The following is a 16784-nucleotide window of genomic DNA, read 5'->3' on the forward strand; positions in this document are numbered from 1 at the left end:
CGACTTTCATGTAGTTTAGTTTTATTTTACCAATTTTACACCACAAGATAACTGTAGCCTATGCATTAGGGCTTTAAAGCCTCTTTTGTTGTATGTCTTCTGTAGCTGTCAAGTCTGAGACTATAACCCTAAAAACACACTTTTGAGTTGCATTGTGGGAATTGTAGGATCCATTCGTTTTGGAGTTGAAAATAACAGGTCCTATATGCCTCTGGTACATCAAATTTATACTTTTTTTTTTTTTGTTTCTTGCAAGTCCACCAACTTAATGAAAATGTGGTTTTGATATTAAGCTTGAAAGTTTGGATATGTTGTAGAATTTTTACAATGTTCTCAAAGCTCTAGTTGAAAAAACTAAACTGCATTCCAATGATAAATACATTCGAACACGTAACAAATGTCTGAATTCTTGGTCAGTGCTGGAATATTTTTTTTATTTATGTATTTGTTTTAACTAAAAAAAAAAAAAACTCTCCTCGCCGGAGTTAAACAATCAGCGGGAGGTTGGCAGACAGAGGGGGATGACTCGTGAGTTTTGATTGAGACGGCCTGACTCCTATCTCGAGAGGCGAACTAAACACACGTGGAACCATGGTCCTGTTGCAGCGGTGCGTTTTTAAGAGAATTCTCCAACAGTTTTATTCAGGGAATCAAGGAAACACCAAAAGTCTGCTGTCAGCTGGGTTTCCCACTGCGCTGCCAGGTGGAGACGGAGCTGCTGGGCACAGGAGCAAATCAAGTAAGTGAATTTATATCAACTGGTCAGTAAGGACGTCGATTTTACTTTTGTACATTTCTTCTATTCTCTTACACACTCGCATTGTGCCACTTTTTTTTACCTCAAAGGTCTAAATGACACTTTGACATTTGACTTAATGTTTACCTCAAACATGTACCGATTAACCTAAGAACTCTCTCGGTTTTGAACATGTAATGACATACACACGTGTTTCTTCAGATTTAAACATGCTTTTTAACATTGAGTCGAAAAAAACTACACCGAGTTTATTTGCGCCAAACGAATGAACGAAAACAAATGTGCTTGCCAAACTCATGGGGTCATGACCTGGAGCTAGGTTAGAGGGACAAATATGCTGGTGAAACAGTGACCTGCGGTGTGCGTAATCTGGAACCTGCGCGTACCCTGTGTACTACTCAAAGCACAATAGGCAACGTCACCAGAAGGAAACTTCAATCCAGTTACTCAACGACTCGTCCTACTTTACTGGCACAGACAGTTTTTAAATTAGATGCCTGAGTTCCTCCCGTGGCGGGTCACGTGTGTATGTAATTGATTGCATGCAGTCATTCATTAGCTCCCGTTGCAGCTGCTGTTCTGTGCGCAACAATTTATCTAAATACAATATCTGATGTGCCTATTTCATTCTGCTATCGGAGGGTAGTTAATCTGTGTTTGCAAACCGATGTTTGTGCGTTCGAGTATGCTTGTGTGTGTGTGTGTGTGTGTGTGTGTGCGTGCGTGCGTGCGTGTGTGTGTTGGACGTCCCCCTGCATGTTGGAGACTTTGAGTAAATATTTGTCCTCTTCCTTGTAGGCTTGTACTTTTTACGCCACTATATTTATTTGTCTGCTTTGGTTAGTTACGTACTTCGAAAATTCTGATTGTTAATACAAAATAAAACTAAGAACGGTTATTGTTCAAGATTAAGCTACCCAGCAGCATATAAAGTAGATGAAGTTATCAGCTGTGCTTACACATTAATGCAATAATACTTAGAATATATATATATATATATATATATATATATATTTCAAAAATCTGGTGCTGCATTTGAGTGCTTTAAGTATATTTGAATGCCAATATGTATATGTAGTGTTTTCACTTTGTCTGTTTCTCCGTCTGGTGTCTGTCCCACCAGCTATTCCAGACTTAAGGGAGCGCACTCTTATTGCTGTAAAGCCAGATGGAGTTCAACGTCGTCTTGTAGGACAAATAATACAGCGGTTTGAGCAGCGGGGCTTCAAGCTGGTTGGACTGAAAATGTTGCAGGTAAAGAAGTCTGAAATGAATGTGTTTGGTGTTGTTATTGTGGTGTGTTCTCTGTTTAATTTCTATCGCTGTCTCTGTTTGGAAGGTGTCTGATGATCTCCTGTCTCAGCACTACTATGAACTGAGGACCAAGCCCTTCTACCCCAGGCTGATGGATTACATGACCTCAGGGCCTGTTGTTGTTATGGTGAGGGCGTCTCTATACTTCTGGGATACTCCTGTATTTAAAAAAAAAAAAAAAAATCAATGTTTTCATTAGGTTGACAGACATGAAAGGTATGTTTTCAAAAATGAATGGTAGAATATCATATAAATCAAAATACACAGAATATCTGTGTAGTAAATCCGCTACAATCTTGAATATCCTGTTTTTGTGTGTGCTTATGTGAGTTATTTTATTTTCATTTAGGTGTGGGAAGGGCACAAGGTAGTCCAGACGACACGTACAATGGTGGGACATACTAACCCAGCGGAGGCCCAGGCAGGCACAGTCAGAGGAGATTTCAGCTTTCATGTCAGCAGGTAACAGGAGGTCATTTGATCTAATTTTGTGTAAAGTAAGGTTCAGGGTTAAACAACAACCTCATGACACCGCCACCTTCTTGATATCGCATGTGATTTCTCTGTGTTGGAGGTAATATGAGGATGTGTGTTGGTCATTTAAAGGAATGTGGTTCATGCCAGTGATTCACCGGAGGGGGCACAGAGGGAGATCCAGCTGTGGTTTCAGAGAAAGGAGCTCCTGAACTGGGACTGCTGTGACCAGACCATGACCTGTGAGGTGTGAAGACGCTAAGACATACAGTCTATGACTAAGACCCGGACGCAGCGAGAATCAGTAATACTACCTCATCTCCTGCTGCTCAAAGGTCTGTCTCTTGTGACAGTAATTGAAAAAAGATAAGTCATTTTAAGTGTTCCTATCAAATAATTTACCTCAATAACTGCACTTAGAGTCACAAAGATTTATGTTTAAACAAATGTGACCGAGTATTTTTTTTATTTTTATAAATCAAAATATATTTGCAACTACACACAATGCATAGCTGTGACATCCTTCATTCAACACGGACAGCAGGAGGTGTTTGGCCTTTGGTGTCAGGATGAGATGTGTGTAGTAATCGAATAGATGTATTTTATTAATATATGCAAAACATTGAGGTGCAGTGTGGAGCCATAGTGGATTAACTTAATTTAACCTGAATGACCGATGCATGAATTGTGACCTGATTTACAGCTAACATATATATGCACATGTATAGGTCTAACATTAACGATCAATATGATTTTTTTTTTTAAAGATATCAGATTTAAGTACTATCAAGCAACAAAGCAAACAACAAAAGTACGATTTTTGTGAAGTAATAATAAATAATAAGTAAAATCTATGCTTTTATGTTGTTTTACAAATTGTATGTAGAGTTGTTTTGGAAATATTAAGCACACTAAAAACATTTTTAGCAAAGTCTATGTGTGTAATTGTTCTAACTTTGTGTCAATTGTATGTAAATCAAGTGCATTTATGTAATTGAAATTGTAAAGTAATCTTCCTACCTCTGTTTGAAAGAAATTAAAAAAGAGAGAGAACAGTTGCAAGTACAAATCTTTGTCAGGAATTGTCTGAAATGGAAATAGTTCATAGTCTACCCAAAATCAAATAATCAATGTTTACACTAGAACATTGAACCTCTGGTCATTGTTATTTGTAAAATGTGCTTTTTCCTGTCAGTTAAAAAATGTACTCAAGTAATATAATGATGATTTACACCTTCTATTAATGAACAATGAATGATTTAGATTTCATGTTGACACCTTTAGTGTGTCACTTTTTAAATTCTTCATACAGCTGAAAGAATGTCCTCAGTCTGCTGCACCCAATATCACTTATACAAATACAAATACATATCTGGGGTTCTTCAAATATATGTATATATTTTAAACTGTATGTTTTGATCATATAACAGAATATGGAAAGAAGGGTAGCAGTAAACCCATTGATATGGTACAAAAATACACACAATTGAAGTTTTATTCAAGCCAATAAATTGTCAGCATTGTACATTATGTCATGATATTCTCCACAGCTGAAGTCACAATGAAAAACAGAAGAGTCAAACTGAATTTGTGTATTCTTCATGTATCAGTTGAATGTGTATTTGGTCTAAAACCACATCTGTCTGCAACAAGGAATACTGTCTTAACTCAGATAGATAGCAAGCAATAAAAACACAGAAACAATCAAACATCTGGCTCTACTGAGTCATAAACATCTTTCACCAAATTCACTTTTCTTGTAGCTCAAAAAAGTAGTTTCAGTCCATTGTTGTTAACATAGAAATCTAATCATCAGAATGTTATACGGTTTATTGAATTGCCTAAACAAAGGATGATAGAAACAATGAAATTGTAAAAAGTATAATGTTACCTAATGGTAAGAATAGTAAACCTCTGGCGAGATGTAGAAATCCAAAATAGTAGTATTAGTGAGGGAGCTTTACTTCTAGTAGCTTGCTTATGTTGAAGAATCTGTAGCACATAGATATAACAGCATGTATGATTAAATATTGAAATCCATCTGCAAGATCACTGTGCATCCAGCTGTATATGCAACATTACAGTTATCCCCATTGATTTGTATTAGTGAATGTTCGAGAGCTCCGTCACACTAAATCATTCTCTGATTTCAGGCCAATCTTCAGCTTTTGCTTCTCCATCGCTATCTCTAGTTCGGTAGCTTTGCGCACATCCTGAGTAGGATACAAGATAAGATGTGTTTAACAAAGAAATATTGATATTAATATTAATTTATGAAATTCCTTTAGTACCAGACCAAGAACAAGAAAGCATCTAGTAATTAGCAACTGTAAAATGTACCCTCTGCAACTAGCTATGAGCTCTTTAGGAGCTAATGTGCATTTTGTGGTTTTGAAAATTGAAAGGTTAATAATCTTTAGTCAATGTAGTCTGTGCATAATTCAAGGCTAAGCAAACAACCCACGCATAACCTCACAAACACACACATCAACAGTAAACACATAAACAAACACACACAAAAACCACAGGACAAACCTCGAGAAGGGCCTTCTGCACCATTATTTGGCTGTAGACTCTTGCACCTTCCTCTGGTGACGCCGTGCGGAGCTCCTCCTTTTTCAGGGAAAAAAGCTGTGCTCCACTCAAAATGCCCAGTCTCTGAACTGTCCTGAAAGAGGAGGAAGAAGCAACAGAATCAGTATATGTGTCTGTTCAGCTTAAAAGCGCTTTCATTGTCAAACATTCACCTATAACCTGGATATGAGTACCTTTGTCAGATAGAATAATCCAGTTGTGTAAATTCGAATAATCTAATGAACATATAAACGTATCTTCTCTTAAGAGTCAGTTATACATGCAACACAAGCAGTTGATTTTATTTAGTGCACAATAGCGCCAGTTATAAGTTCCTCATAGTAACTTTAAGTTGCAATACATAAACATGGCAGGGACAGTTGGCGGCGCTGTTGTGCACTAAATAAAATCAGCTGCTCGTGTTGCATGTATAATGCAACAGACTGTTTAGATTTCTTTGATTTAATTTCCCTCATTGTTCTTCAAGTCCACAGCACCCACGTGTCCAATAAGCACCCCTCATTCAATTTAGTAAAGCTAAGCTAATATCATTAGCGAAAGAATATGCATATATTGATTATTTTACGCACACAACTGGTCTTAGACATTTTGAATGTGATAATCACTTGATTTTCCTGATTGAGAACAAGATGTGGCTATAGATGAACTAATAAGTTCTACAAACTAGCCTTGTTCTGAATCAGGTTTTTGTCTGAGCTGGAGTTTCCTCGAACAGAGTGCACTCACTGTTGACTGAAGCCCTTGGTGGTTAGCCAGGCCTCCACTTCGGCAGACGGTGAGTGGTAGTTCAGGGGAGTAGTGTCGGCTGTGCGGGGGACCACAAGCGGACGGACTGAGTTGCTTTTCCTAGCTAACCGCTGAAGAAGCTCATCATTCACTAACAGGAATGCAAATATATTACAGACAAAACTTAATTTGCTATCAAAGTGTTACATTTCTCCAATTCAAGATCGGTGCTTAACCTCCAGGGTTGAGTTTAATGTTTAATGTTTAATATGATAAATGTGCATGGAAGGTGTTAACAAAATTTTTGATGATTTTTAGACACACCACATAGAAAGAGGTCTGTTTATGGCCAGTTATCAGTTGAGAGCTGACACAATTTACTAACCAAAATGCTCTTGTGTCAGAGATATTAGTGGCCATCTGACATGTATTATAGGGAACCAGCAGTGGAAGCATGGCACTTAAGAAGCTCCTGGGATTCAATGTGTTTGTGAAGTCCCTCTTGTGTTTGTACACATGATTTACCAGTGCTGATTTCAACATGTATGTGCATGTTACCTCGGTCATTGCCTTCTCCCTGTATTGATGGTAAAACCATGCTCTGTGGTCGCATTGGGCTTGTGGCTGTCGGACTGGTCCCAACTGGGCTTGATGGAGCATATGAGAAGTACTTCGTCGGAGGGGACATGGGCACCTTCTGTTGTGGAAAAGTAGGAATGAATAAAAACTGTGAGATTGAATGAGGCAAAAAGCCACAATGTGTGCAATATTTGAAGCACTGACAAACAACAGCACTGTGTATGTGTGTGTGTTGTTTCTGTTCTTGTACCTTTGACTCTCTGCGTACCACTGGGCTGTTTCTCCCAGTGTTATTCAGAGCAGACAGAGGCTCCAGGATATTAGAGGGGACAAATCCTATCTGGTCAAAGCGATTTCGACACTTCCACCATCTCGTTGATGAATCAATGACCTAAAGAAAGATCAGTCAAGTGTCGTGATACATTCGAAGAATACATCTACTTTTACAGGTGGGTCTCTAATTCTAATTATGGATGTGTACCTCTAGGGTTTCTCCTTGTAGCACAGAGAGTTCACTGCTGTTTCTAGCCACAAAGTCATAACTGCAGCAGTAAAGTCTGTCACCCTCTGGTGGGAGCCCACTTCCTTCTCTGAAATAGAAGTGTCGTTTAAAAGATAAGCAACATGTAAAGAAAAAAAGAACCCATTAACAAAAAGGAGTCACATGTCTAATCTTAATCTCTGATTTGAAAAATTGACATGCGTTATTCTCAGACTTTATAACCTCCAGATGGATTTTATGAGGCAATAGACCGTTAATTGCAGACATTTGGGAATTAGTTGGCATTGTCACTTCTGCTATAGTTATACCTTGTTCTGTAATGCTTTTTCCGAGGCTTACGGACTTACATTTCATCATTGCCTTCACCAGGATGCTCCACTGTCTGTTGAACTTGGTCCTGTGGAATTCGTGCCTCCCTACTTTCCCTGAAAGCATCTTGTTTGTGCTGTGACTCGATGGGATCTTCGAAAAGCTGGCCTGTTGAGTTATAGGCCTGAGGCTTCCACCCATCCAGGAAGACAGGTGAGTATGGAGGTACAGACACATTAAGTTGCAAACTGAAAAGAGGGCAAGAGGATCATGTTAGAGCAACACTCTCAAACCAAGATTTACACACACACATACACATAAACACACATACCGGGGTGAAGTCCAGTTGGGCCCTAATGAAGTCCACAGCTCCTTTTCCTCTTCAATCAGATGGTCGTGGAGCAGTGAAACAGCACCACTGGTCATAGCAGGACTGACCACCGATGCTCCTAATGCTGGCCCCCCCGTGGTTTTCACCATCTGTAAAAGAGAGGGTTGCTAGAGTCAGTATTGCAGAGAGAATGAGATAATCTTCTAAAAGAAACATTAGAAAGCCTCACCAGTCCAAGAGGTGCAAAGATGTGATGCAGCAGCTCTGGTGCATTCGGCTGTGCAATGGATGACTGGAGACGGTCCTAAGTAAACCAGTAAATTGGATCATTTACTTTTTCATTTTCAGCCGTTTTATCAAAATTGTACATTTCCAGAGTTAATCAACGCTCTATTATGACTACTCACCAGCAGATTGAGGGAGTACTTGATTTTCTGAAAGAGGTCCACAAATTCTTCCTCTGATGGAGGGCAAGCTTTCAGGGTCAACAAATCATCTGCACACAGAGGAGCATAATCACAGCTACAACTTAACAGGATACACAATTACTGATTAACGGGAAGCGCATAACTCCACCACGATCACTGTTGTTGTTGTGCATGCATTGATTTTAACTTGATATTAGCTGGTGTCAGTATTATTTATTGAGTTATTTAATTATCAAGAACATTTTGCAAGTTGAATAGCATTTGTCAACACTTTTCGGAAAATAAATGAACGATAGAAAAGAATAACAAAAACAGCAAAGGTGAGGAGTGCTTGTTCTCGCATGTTCCAGCAAGTACTCCTATAAAACAAAGCCAGTGGTGGTGACTAATAACAATCTTCTATTTCTATTTCAAACGGGTAAATTAAGCAAGTTTAAATTTGTTGAAAATAAAAATACATATATTGTTTTAGTGGTGCTTCTTAATAACCTACCGGATCGACTTGGCCCCAGCTCCCATAACTTCTTTGTCATGTTTCTTGTACATGCTTGCTGCAGGCAAGGATTTCGCAATTATCTGAAGATTTGTTTGGCACCCTGCCTGTTGATCATCTTCCAGTGCTTAAAATAGTGTGTCAATATTTACCCTTTGTCTCCAGTTTCCTGCCTCTACCACAAGCCACACATTCATCAATCTCCTGCCAAGCACCACCAACTTTTCAACTGTCCTCTGCCACCAATTGATCTACACTTCTTCAAACCTACCTTCAATGTAACATTAAAAGTATAAGTAAGTAAAAGTATTTATCTCATTTAGACCACACTAATTAAACTATGACTACAGTAGTTAGTTAGAATGGAAGAACAGCTCTCACCATCTTGGTCCTTGTTCTTCTTGCTCTTTCTGCTTCCCTTTGTTCTCCTTTGGTTGAGAACACTCTGGGCCTCAGCCGTCTGCTGCAAGCGTGCCATGAAACGCTCCACGTCGTCAAAGCAGTGGTTCATAAACTCCTAAAGAAATACTGTATGTCTTAGCCATTTACCAGAGTGACTTACAGAAAGTGTTTTGATACGTTAACAGTTCATATTACTGGTCATTTTTACATTTTCGACATATTTAAAAATGCAAGTATTTCATTTTGATCATCTATATCACCTTGTTATCACTGCTGTGATGTTTCTTCTAGTGTATAGACAAAGGTTGCTGTCTTGATTTTGCATAAATACAGTATGTGGTTTATAAATGATATGGACATGGATTTTTTGCACAGGTTGCTACCTGCTCTCTTTTGACTTTAAGTTATTATTGATTATTTGTAAGCTTTGTATGCAAACCCTTTAGTCAGTATACACGCATAGACATATAAAAAATGATCTATGCAAGTACGTACCAATTCTCTCTCTGCATTCAGTATAGATGTAGAATTTGACTCTCCAATGGCAAGATTCTCTGAGGAGAGGAAGAACAAATCCATTAAAGCAAAATTTGACATATGTACAAAAACACAAAGCCTGCTATATTATGTCAATAGCATGAAGCAGGAAGCAGGAGCACAGAGAATGGAAATGCATCTTTGTGGCAACAGCACATGCTCACACATATACATACACATTAGGCAGATTAATATACTGTACCTTTGTCAAAATTTGTGTCGATGGGCAGGCCACCAGGAGGAAGCTGCTTCCCTGGAATAAACATGACTCGGACCCCTGAATGCTTTCTAGGGGCCACCGGAGGCGGTACTGCAGACATCTGTTGTGTGTGGATGCAGACAGAGTAAAATCATGCGTATACACACAATAGGGGATAATGCTCATACTATAATAAACTTCACGTAAATGTTTACTGATATTTCACCTTGTGTCTGATGGTTCTAACACTTTATTTCCTGTATTCTGGGAAATGCATTATCATTATTATATGTTATCACATTATTACTTAATGTGAATCATATCTTGCTTCTTAAATGTTTTAACTTTTCTATTTTGACTAGTCTATATATGTTTGAAGATTGTCAAAAATGATGAATGAGAGTTCATTATTGCCACATTCCACGAGCTGATTGTAAGAATGCTGAGTATTCACACTCATACTTTGGCATGCATGTGAGTGACTGATGCGCACGACAGGAAAAACCACTGACATCAGATGCATGGTACGCAGATGACACTATCACCAAAACTTGCTCAAGAAACTGTGCCAGCTGAAAAGTACAAAAGTTCATCACAAGTGTTTACTTTGCAAACGCATTGTAGTTTTGATATCTCTTTTGCTGATCTTCCAGCCTTTCCTCTGTCATCCCTCATCTTCCAACATACTGTTAAAGCAGTAAATATGGTATAAACTATTTCAATCATCAACAATTTCTCATAAAATCCACATTACACAGAAAAATCCCTTCACGCAATAAACAATTATTAAATATTGTAACGTATCAAGATAAAGTGAAGCTACTTCAAAAGTCTCCTCTGAGCACCATATTACTGACACAAACTGTGCACAGGTGTACTGGTCTCTCAAACACACATAAACAGTCACACAAACGCAGACTCTGTTTGCATAAAGTTAACACATAGAATCTAGATACATCACCTTTTAGTGCGGTTTGAGTGTTTAAATCCAGGGCACAGAGACCAATCCTCGTGCTGAGTTGTATGAGCACTGAGTTAAGATACACGAGGACGTCCCACCTTCTTGAGATATGAAGAAACAGGAAAAACGAGTCTGGCTTTCCTTTTGCAGATAATCTGTGTTGCTGTCACTCTCCTCTGATTTTCTGACACACACACACACACACACGCTCCCTCCCTCCCTCCCTCCCTCCCTCCCGTTTTTCTCTCGGTATCTTTGTGAGCTTCTCTTTTCTAATGACAGGCACGTAGCAACAACCGCCTGTGGCTTGTGCCAAGGGGGCTAATGTGACCTGCAACACATGACATTCCAGAAATGTAATGCAGTCTTCCCACCTCCAAAAACTCTGTGACATCAAGTTTCATTTGAGACTAGGCCAAAATAAGGCTCAGAGTTGAAATGGGTAGATAAGTGTGTCAATAAAAATAAATGAAAGATTTGAATGCATTGATCCTTTGGATTGGTATTAGTTAAGTCAGCTTAACTAATTTGATTTGAACATGTCTTACCTTTATAGCCACATACCTACCAATCGCATTCAAAATAAAATATAATAATTTCATATACATTTTTTTATAGTCTTGCAATTGTCTGTTCTTTAAGTGTTCTCGTTGGCTGAGTGAAATCAAAGGAAATTGTTAGAATTTAAAATAAGATGGAGTTTCCATCATACTTTAATCAACTGCAGACTAAAGTCACTTCATGCTTCATGTTTTCTGCACGTTGTTCCAAAAAGCCTTGAGTTTTGCAATGCATACTGAAGACATTCACTTCAGTGCCATTCACAAAAGAATATACTGTAGGTACCACTGTTGACACTGAACTATTAACAGCTACTATACATTGATTTATGTAGCCTACTGTTTTGTTATTACTCATTGCAGGATATCTTGTTATAAGATATTGAAAAAAACAGCAACAGGCCTTTCTATCTTTTTCTCCTGATGAAATGACTTTTTAAAAATGTGTTTAACTTAATTGAATAAAGAGTCATTTGAATTTATTACTGTCGATATAATACACATAACTTTGAGCAACAACAAGTGTCATCTCAGTTGAGGAGCCTTTCAGTTAATCCCCACAATTAGTTTAGTTTAAACAGGAGGAAATACCCCCATGCCTGCTGTTTTTTCATTTGGTGGAAGTGTGCACTTTTTAATTGGCAGTTAAAACATTTTCCTCATCATAACTTGCCTGTATCATCTGGCTGTAAGGAAAGGCCTTTAGTTACAAAAATAGAAAAACAATACATAAGAGGAGTCACGTTACAGTTTCATTCTGTTTAACTCCCTCCAACAATGTGCCCGTATGACTTTCTGAATATGATTCATGTTAACCTAGGATTTCCTCAGTCACTTTAAATACACTTGAATGGTGACTGTGAAAAATCTGGTCTTCTACCCATATTACAGGGACCATAAACTTGAATTCATGCCAATTGTGGATTCCTGAATTCTTTTTAATTTGTGCGAGTAAGTAGCCTAAGGTCGTTTTGGCACATTTTGTCCACCAGGGAGTGTAGACATTTTTATGCCCGAGAGCCAACAGGTGGCCAACACCTCCCTCCCTCTAACTACAACATTAAACTGCTGTATGGGACCACTCTGGACAGTTATTGTCTTTTAGACTATACTTGAGTGGCACAAATTTAGTTTATGTTTTTTCACTCTCAAAATGTAGCCTATATTTCTTCCCTTTGCTCTTGTACCAACAATCAGTCCAGTCAAGGCGCTGATTTGCATGAGCTGATGAGAGTTATTTAGGACCTAATTGGGAGTTAATCAACTGCTAATTAGGCGCACTTTTGTTCTGCGCCCTCTTGCAGAGCCTTGTGTTGACTTTTACTAAAGATGCAGGCAGCGCCTCTACCCTAATTGCACGAATATACACGCAGTCAAAATCGTCGGCTTTTACATTTTCATATTTAAATACATTCTAAAGCAGTGCAGTGAGTATGACCAAATGTCAGTGCACACAACTCTGTTCAGCGGTGTATTTGTCAAACCTACTGGCACACAGGAACATCCAGCAGTGTGCTGTCCAGCTCCGTTAAACGTTTTGGGGAAGGGCAGTTCAGCCCCCTCAGTCCTCCCATTGGCTCCATCAGCAGTAACTTCTGCTTCATGTCTTCTCGGGTTGGCGACGACAAAAGTTTGTTCCAGCACGAGAAACGTGGCCGCAAAACAAACTATCTGCCCGAGACGGTCCTCCCCTTAGCGAACTATATTCGTTAATCGTTAGCCCGACTATTAGCTAAATCGAAGAAAGGAAGAGTTTAAAAGTAGCGTTGTGAAAAAGGGACAAAGTGACGAGCAGGGAAACCAACTCCAGGACTTCTGGAAACTCTAACGCCACTCCTGTCTTGGACCGTGCAGTCAGCATGGTATGTCCACAACACACTTACGCTTAATTAACGTGAATGAGCTATAATATTTAAAGTCCGTGTGCTCTTATTGTTTGCTTCTGTCTTTTGATCTACTGACTTTTTCTCTTTTTTTTTTTTTCGTTGTAAATTTACTGTTACTAACTCCTCTGTTACTTAACCAGTCATGAATAGGCTTTAAGGCTGCGGGTTGGCTCACTTTAGATAATCTCTGCTATGCAGCTGATCGTCTGTACATTTGTTCACAAAAATGCCCATGCTGCTATATTCTGCCACAAATATGTTTCAAAATCTTACACAACTGTCAAAGCTTTTTTTTTTTTTAAGTCTGTGTTGATTTACATTTATTTGAGTCCCTTCACTCTGTGGCTCTAACTACAACGTTGATAACAATCCTACACATTGATCTGATGTGGATGTAAACCACCTCAATTAAGAGCTGAAAGGCAGCACTTTAACCTCATAGTCATTGTTTCATTTTGACTCAAATGTGACAACAGTGTTGTGCAACTGTCCACAAACAGACACACTGCACTGTAGTCAGTATGGAACCCAAAATATAATTTAATGACTCGCATATACAGATTATCATGGGATCCATTGGCAATAAACTACTGAAGAGAGGGGAAATTGGTGAGTGGTTTCATGATTGACAGCTACTCAGATTGTGCAATACTATGGTTTGTGTGTGTTGGGGCAAGTGTACTGTATATGTATTTGCTAATGTATACCTGTGCAGGGTGTTGGCACTTTTCCTTTAGATCAATGCATACTGGGATAGATTTAAGACTTAAACCATGATGGGGCAAGTTGAGAAAGTGACTAAATAAACTTTGTTGCGACGAACATCTCAGTACTTGTGGATTATAGCTGACGATATAGCTCCCATTCTGCAGCTCCTTGGTGCAGTTGTGCCCTGCGTTTCATAGTCGAATGCCTTGTTAGTATTCTGCTTCTTCAAATCCTTTGTATGTAATCCAAAAGATTATTTTCCTATTGTGATTGCACACGTCAGGACGGCAATAGATGTTGTGACCTACTCATTTTAAATACTGAGACAACATTCTAAATTACATCTCTCGTTTCATTCCCGTTTTGCTAACTGATATCTGAAAGAAAATTTGGAAATGTATGATTAGTAACCTGAAGGCGTGATGAATGCGATTGTGGGGCAATAAGATAATTTAAGGTTAACCAAGTATAGAAAAACAGAAGAATGTAGTAGTTCTTTCCCTAAAGACTGTATGCAAGTCACAGAACTGAAGAAGCAGCATGGCGTTTTCTTCTCCACGGTTTTTGAAGATGTGTTAAAAGTTAAAAAAAAAAAACTAGAGAGAGTACTCTTTACAGTTTCCGAATAAGTGCAAATAAACGAAAAATACCTCAGCCTCTCACTTTTAAACAAATAACAACTGTGTACACGACAACCTGATACAGGCTTGCTGTGTTGGTCAGGAGCTTTAGGACCAGTTTGAGGGTGCACTGAAATATCCAAACTTGTAAATCTGAGTAAGAGTTGAACTGAATCTGCATTTATGCAAAAGTTTTTCTGTTTCAATGACAACTTTTTAAATTTTGTGATTAGGTCGGTTCTCTTTTTTTCAGTCTCTTCTGAAGGACATTTAGTTTTTCTTTGAAAGGAAAGAGCTACACCACTAAGGTTCCTCGCACATCTGATAGCCAGACTTCATCAGTTCATAACATACTGCAGTAATGAATCGGATCCAGGTGACCTGAGTCAATCACTATTCAAGGTTAGCTAAATCTGGAGAGAACAAGGGCAGCAACTATTGTTTTCTTCCATTAATGTATAATAGATTAATCTACAAAGTCTTTCAATATTTAAAAATGACATCATCAATTTCACTTCTTGCTATGCCTGATTAAAAGACCAAAACCCAAAGAAGTGGGCACCAGTGAAATGTTAGTTTATGTGCTTAATAAATAACATGTAGGATTCCTTGATTATCAAAATTGTAGCAGATACATTTTCCCAATTACTGATTTATCTATCTATCAATCGACTAATCATTTCATCTCTAGAGGTATCGCTGGATGCTGTTTGACAGACGTGTCACCACTATGACAACAAAAAGCCTGTTTTGGCCTTTGATCAATTTAATTCTCAAAATGTTGACAACAAATTATCATAGCCTTCTTATAACAAGCCTCCTGCCTTGTTACCAACTATATCCACCACATGGTGCACCCATGCACTTCAGCACCACCCACAGTATGAACCAATGTAAACGTCACACCTCCCCCTCAATTTTCCCACCCACTCCCAAGTTTACGACACCGTAGACTATCTCTCCTTCACTCAGACATATGCCTAGTGGCTGCTGCTCTTCCCACTTCCCTTCCTATCTATTTATGTGTGTACACATATTTGTGTCACTCTCCCACACGTTTCTGTGTATGTGTGTATGCACGTTTCTGAAATCACCTGATGTATCTGCCTGTCATGTGTCCTGACCAGCCACATACTTTTCAGGGTCATACACCTCCTGTAATTTTCCATTCTCACCAGCTGGTACTTGCAGTGGTCATGTTCTAAAGCCAGTTTGGCACACGTTAGGCCATTTTGGATCTCGCTCACTCATATGAGCCAAGTCAGTTGGTGAGAGTGTGTAGTTCAAGTGCAGCCTGGTGATCGGATGTTCTTGAATAGAGTTTTCTTATTCTTGTTGAACAGTGACACCTGGCATTGGGGTTTTCTGTGCCTTTTTGATCTAATTACCTTGTTATTTGGATAATTTTCACATAATAAACCACAGTAGCCAACACATGGAACAATCTTTTCATTGGATATGTTGCCTAAAGATGCACTGTTGGACAGTGTAAACATACTATAGTCTACGTCCTACCAAACAACACATTTTCATTGCTGTTGTTATCCTTAACATTTTAGTGATCTAATTTAGAATTGTCTGAATTGGTAAAATTACTATGGGTACACACATTTTTGACAAACGATCTTGGTTAGCGGTGACGAATACATTCTATTTCTACTTTTTCACAATAAAAGCGAGTTTTGCCAGTTGAATGGTTTTGAAGTGGAGCAGTAAGAAATGTTCTGTTTGCATTAGCAGTAACGTGGCACATCTCTGATACGGCAAAGCCAGCAGTAATCAGTGAGGCTAAACATGTAAAACAGTAATGCTGTATTAGTTGCATCATTTCCTGTAATTTCATGGTTACAGAATTTAAATCCAATGAAAAAAATGGCAGAACAAACTCAAATCAAAAACTGTGTTGCTTTCCTTGACAGTGTTGTGGTTTAGGATTTGTTTTATAAACTGCACAGTGTACAGACAGGATCTCATAGTGTCTCTGCATTTTTCCCAACATGGAGCATATCATCCTTGCTTATTTATCAAATTGGAGTGCCGCATGAGTTGCAGCACATGTATCTTACAATTGTGTTTTCAAATGGCAGGTGAAGGTTGGAGACATGCTCTAGTTCCTCTGGACTCTGTGTTCTTTAGTCATTACGCCCTAACACTGTACATCTAGCATGTTCTTATATTATTTGTTGTTATATGACTGGTGAATGATAAGTGGGACTAGTGGGTATCTGCAGACATAGTAAAGGCACTCAAACACATTCAGTGTTACATGGGGTGCTGAACTTTACATTATTTTTGTTTGCAAGGGTCTCATTCATTTTCTTGGCATAAAATACAATTTTTACTTTTATTTGGACTGTCTCATGTCAATAAGCTAATAACTTTCTACCAACGAATCATCAGTGA

General features: G+C 38.6%; 2 protein-coding genes across 2 annotated transcripts in view; one reads left to right on the forward strand and one right to left on the reverse strand.

Moving 5' to 3' along the window:
• nme4 (NME/NM23 nucleoside diphosphate kinase 4) overlaps positions 1–3603 on the forward strand; it is a 4148-nt gene extending 545 nt beyond the window's left edge. Inside the window, exons 1-5 of the mRNA XM_076086231.1 lie at positions 1–739; positions 1881–2011; positions 2097–2198; positions 2421–2533; positions 2678–3603. The exon at positions 1–739 is cut by the window's left edge and continues 545 nt beyond it. Of these exons, the coding sequence (XP_075942346.1) occupies positions 592–739; positions 1881–2011; positions 2097–2198; positions 2421–2533; positions 2678–2798 (615 nt within the window). The 5' untranslated portion in view covers positions 1–591 and the 3' untranslated portion in view covers positions 2799–3603. The remainder of the gene's footprint in view (positions 740–1880; positions 2012–2096; positions 2199–2420; positions 2534–2677) is intronic.
• Positions 3604–4671: 1068 nt separating this feature from the next.
• Positions 4672–9767, reverse strand: eps8l1a (EPS8 signaling adaptor L1a). Its single transcript, XM_076080989.1, has 13 exons — positions 9650–9767; positions 9406–9464; positions 8890–9025; positions 7995–8083; positions 7817–7891; positions 7588–7736; positions 7295–7504; positions 6927–7035; positions 6696–6836; positions 6425–6563; positions 5867–6017; positions 5081–5213; positions 4672–4758 (listed from the first exon to the last, which is right to left on the reverse strand). The coding sequence occupies exons 1-13, from the start codon at positions 9765–9767 to the stop codon at positions 4672–4674; spliced, it is 1596 nt and encodes a 531-aa protein (XP_075937104.1).
• Positions 9768–16784: the final 7017 nt, after the last annotated feature.

This window comes from Anarhichas minor, unplaced genomic scaffold (assembly GCF_050575085.1).
Source record: "Anarhichas minor isolate MPS153535 unplaced genomic scaffold, ASM5057508v1 ptg000007l, whole genome shotgun sequence".
Classification (NCBI taxonomy): domain Eukaryota; kingdom Metazoa; phylum Chordata; class Actinopteri; order Perciformes; family Anarhichadidae; genus Anarhichas; species Anarhichas minor.

Excerpts from the sequence above, each read along its gene's own strand:
- eps8l1a (XM_076080989.1), bottom strand. The coding sequence starts at position 9,767 with ATGTCTGCAGTACCGCCTCCGGTGGCCCCTAGAAAGCATTCAGGGGTC. Across the intron at positions 9,026-9,405 it reads TGAATGCAGAGAGAGAATTG|GAGTTTATGAACCACTGCTT; the intron begins GTACGTACTTGC and ends GTATTTCTTTAG. Across the intron at positions 6,018-6,424 it reads GGGAGAAGGCAATGACCGAG|TGAATGATGAGCTTCTTCAG; the intron begins GTAACATGCACA and ends CATTCCTGTTAG.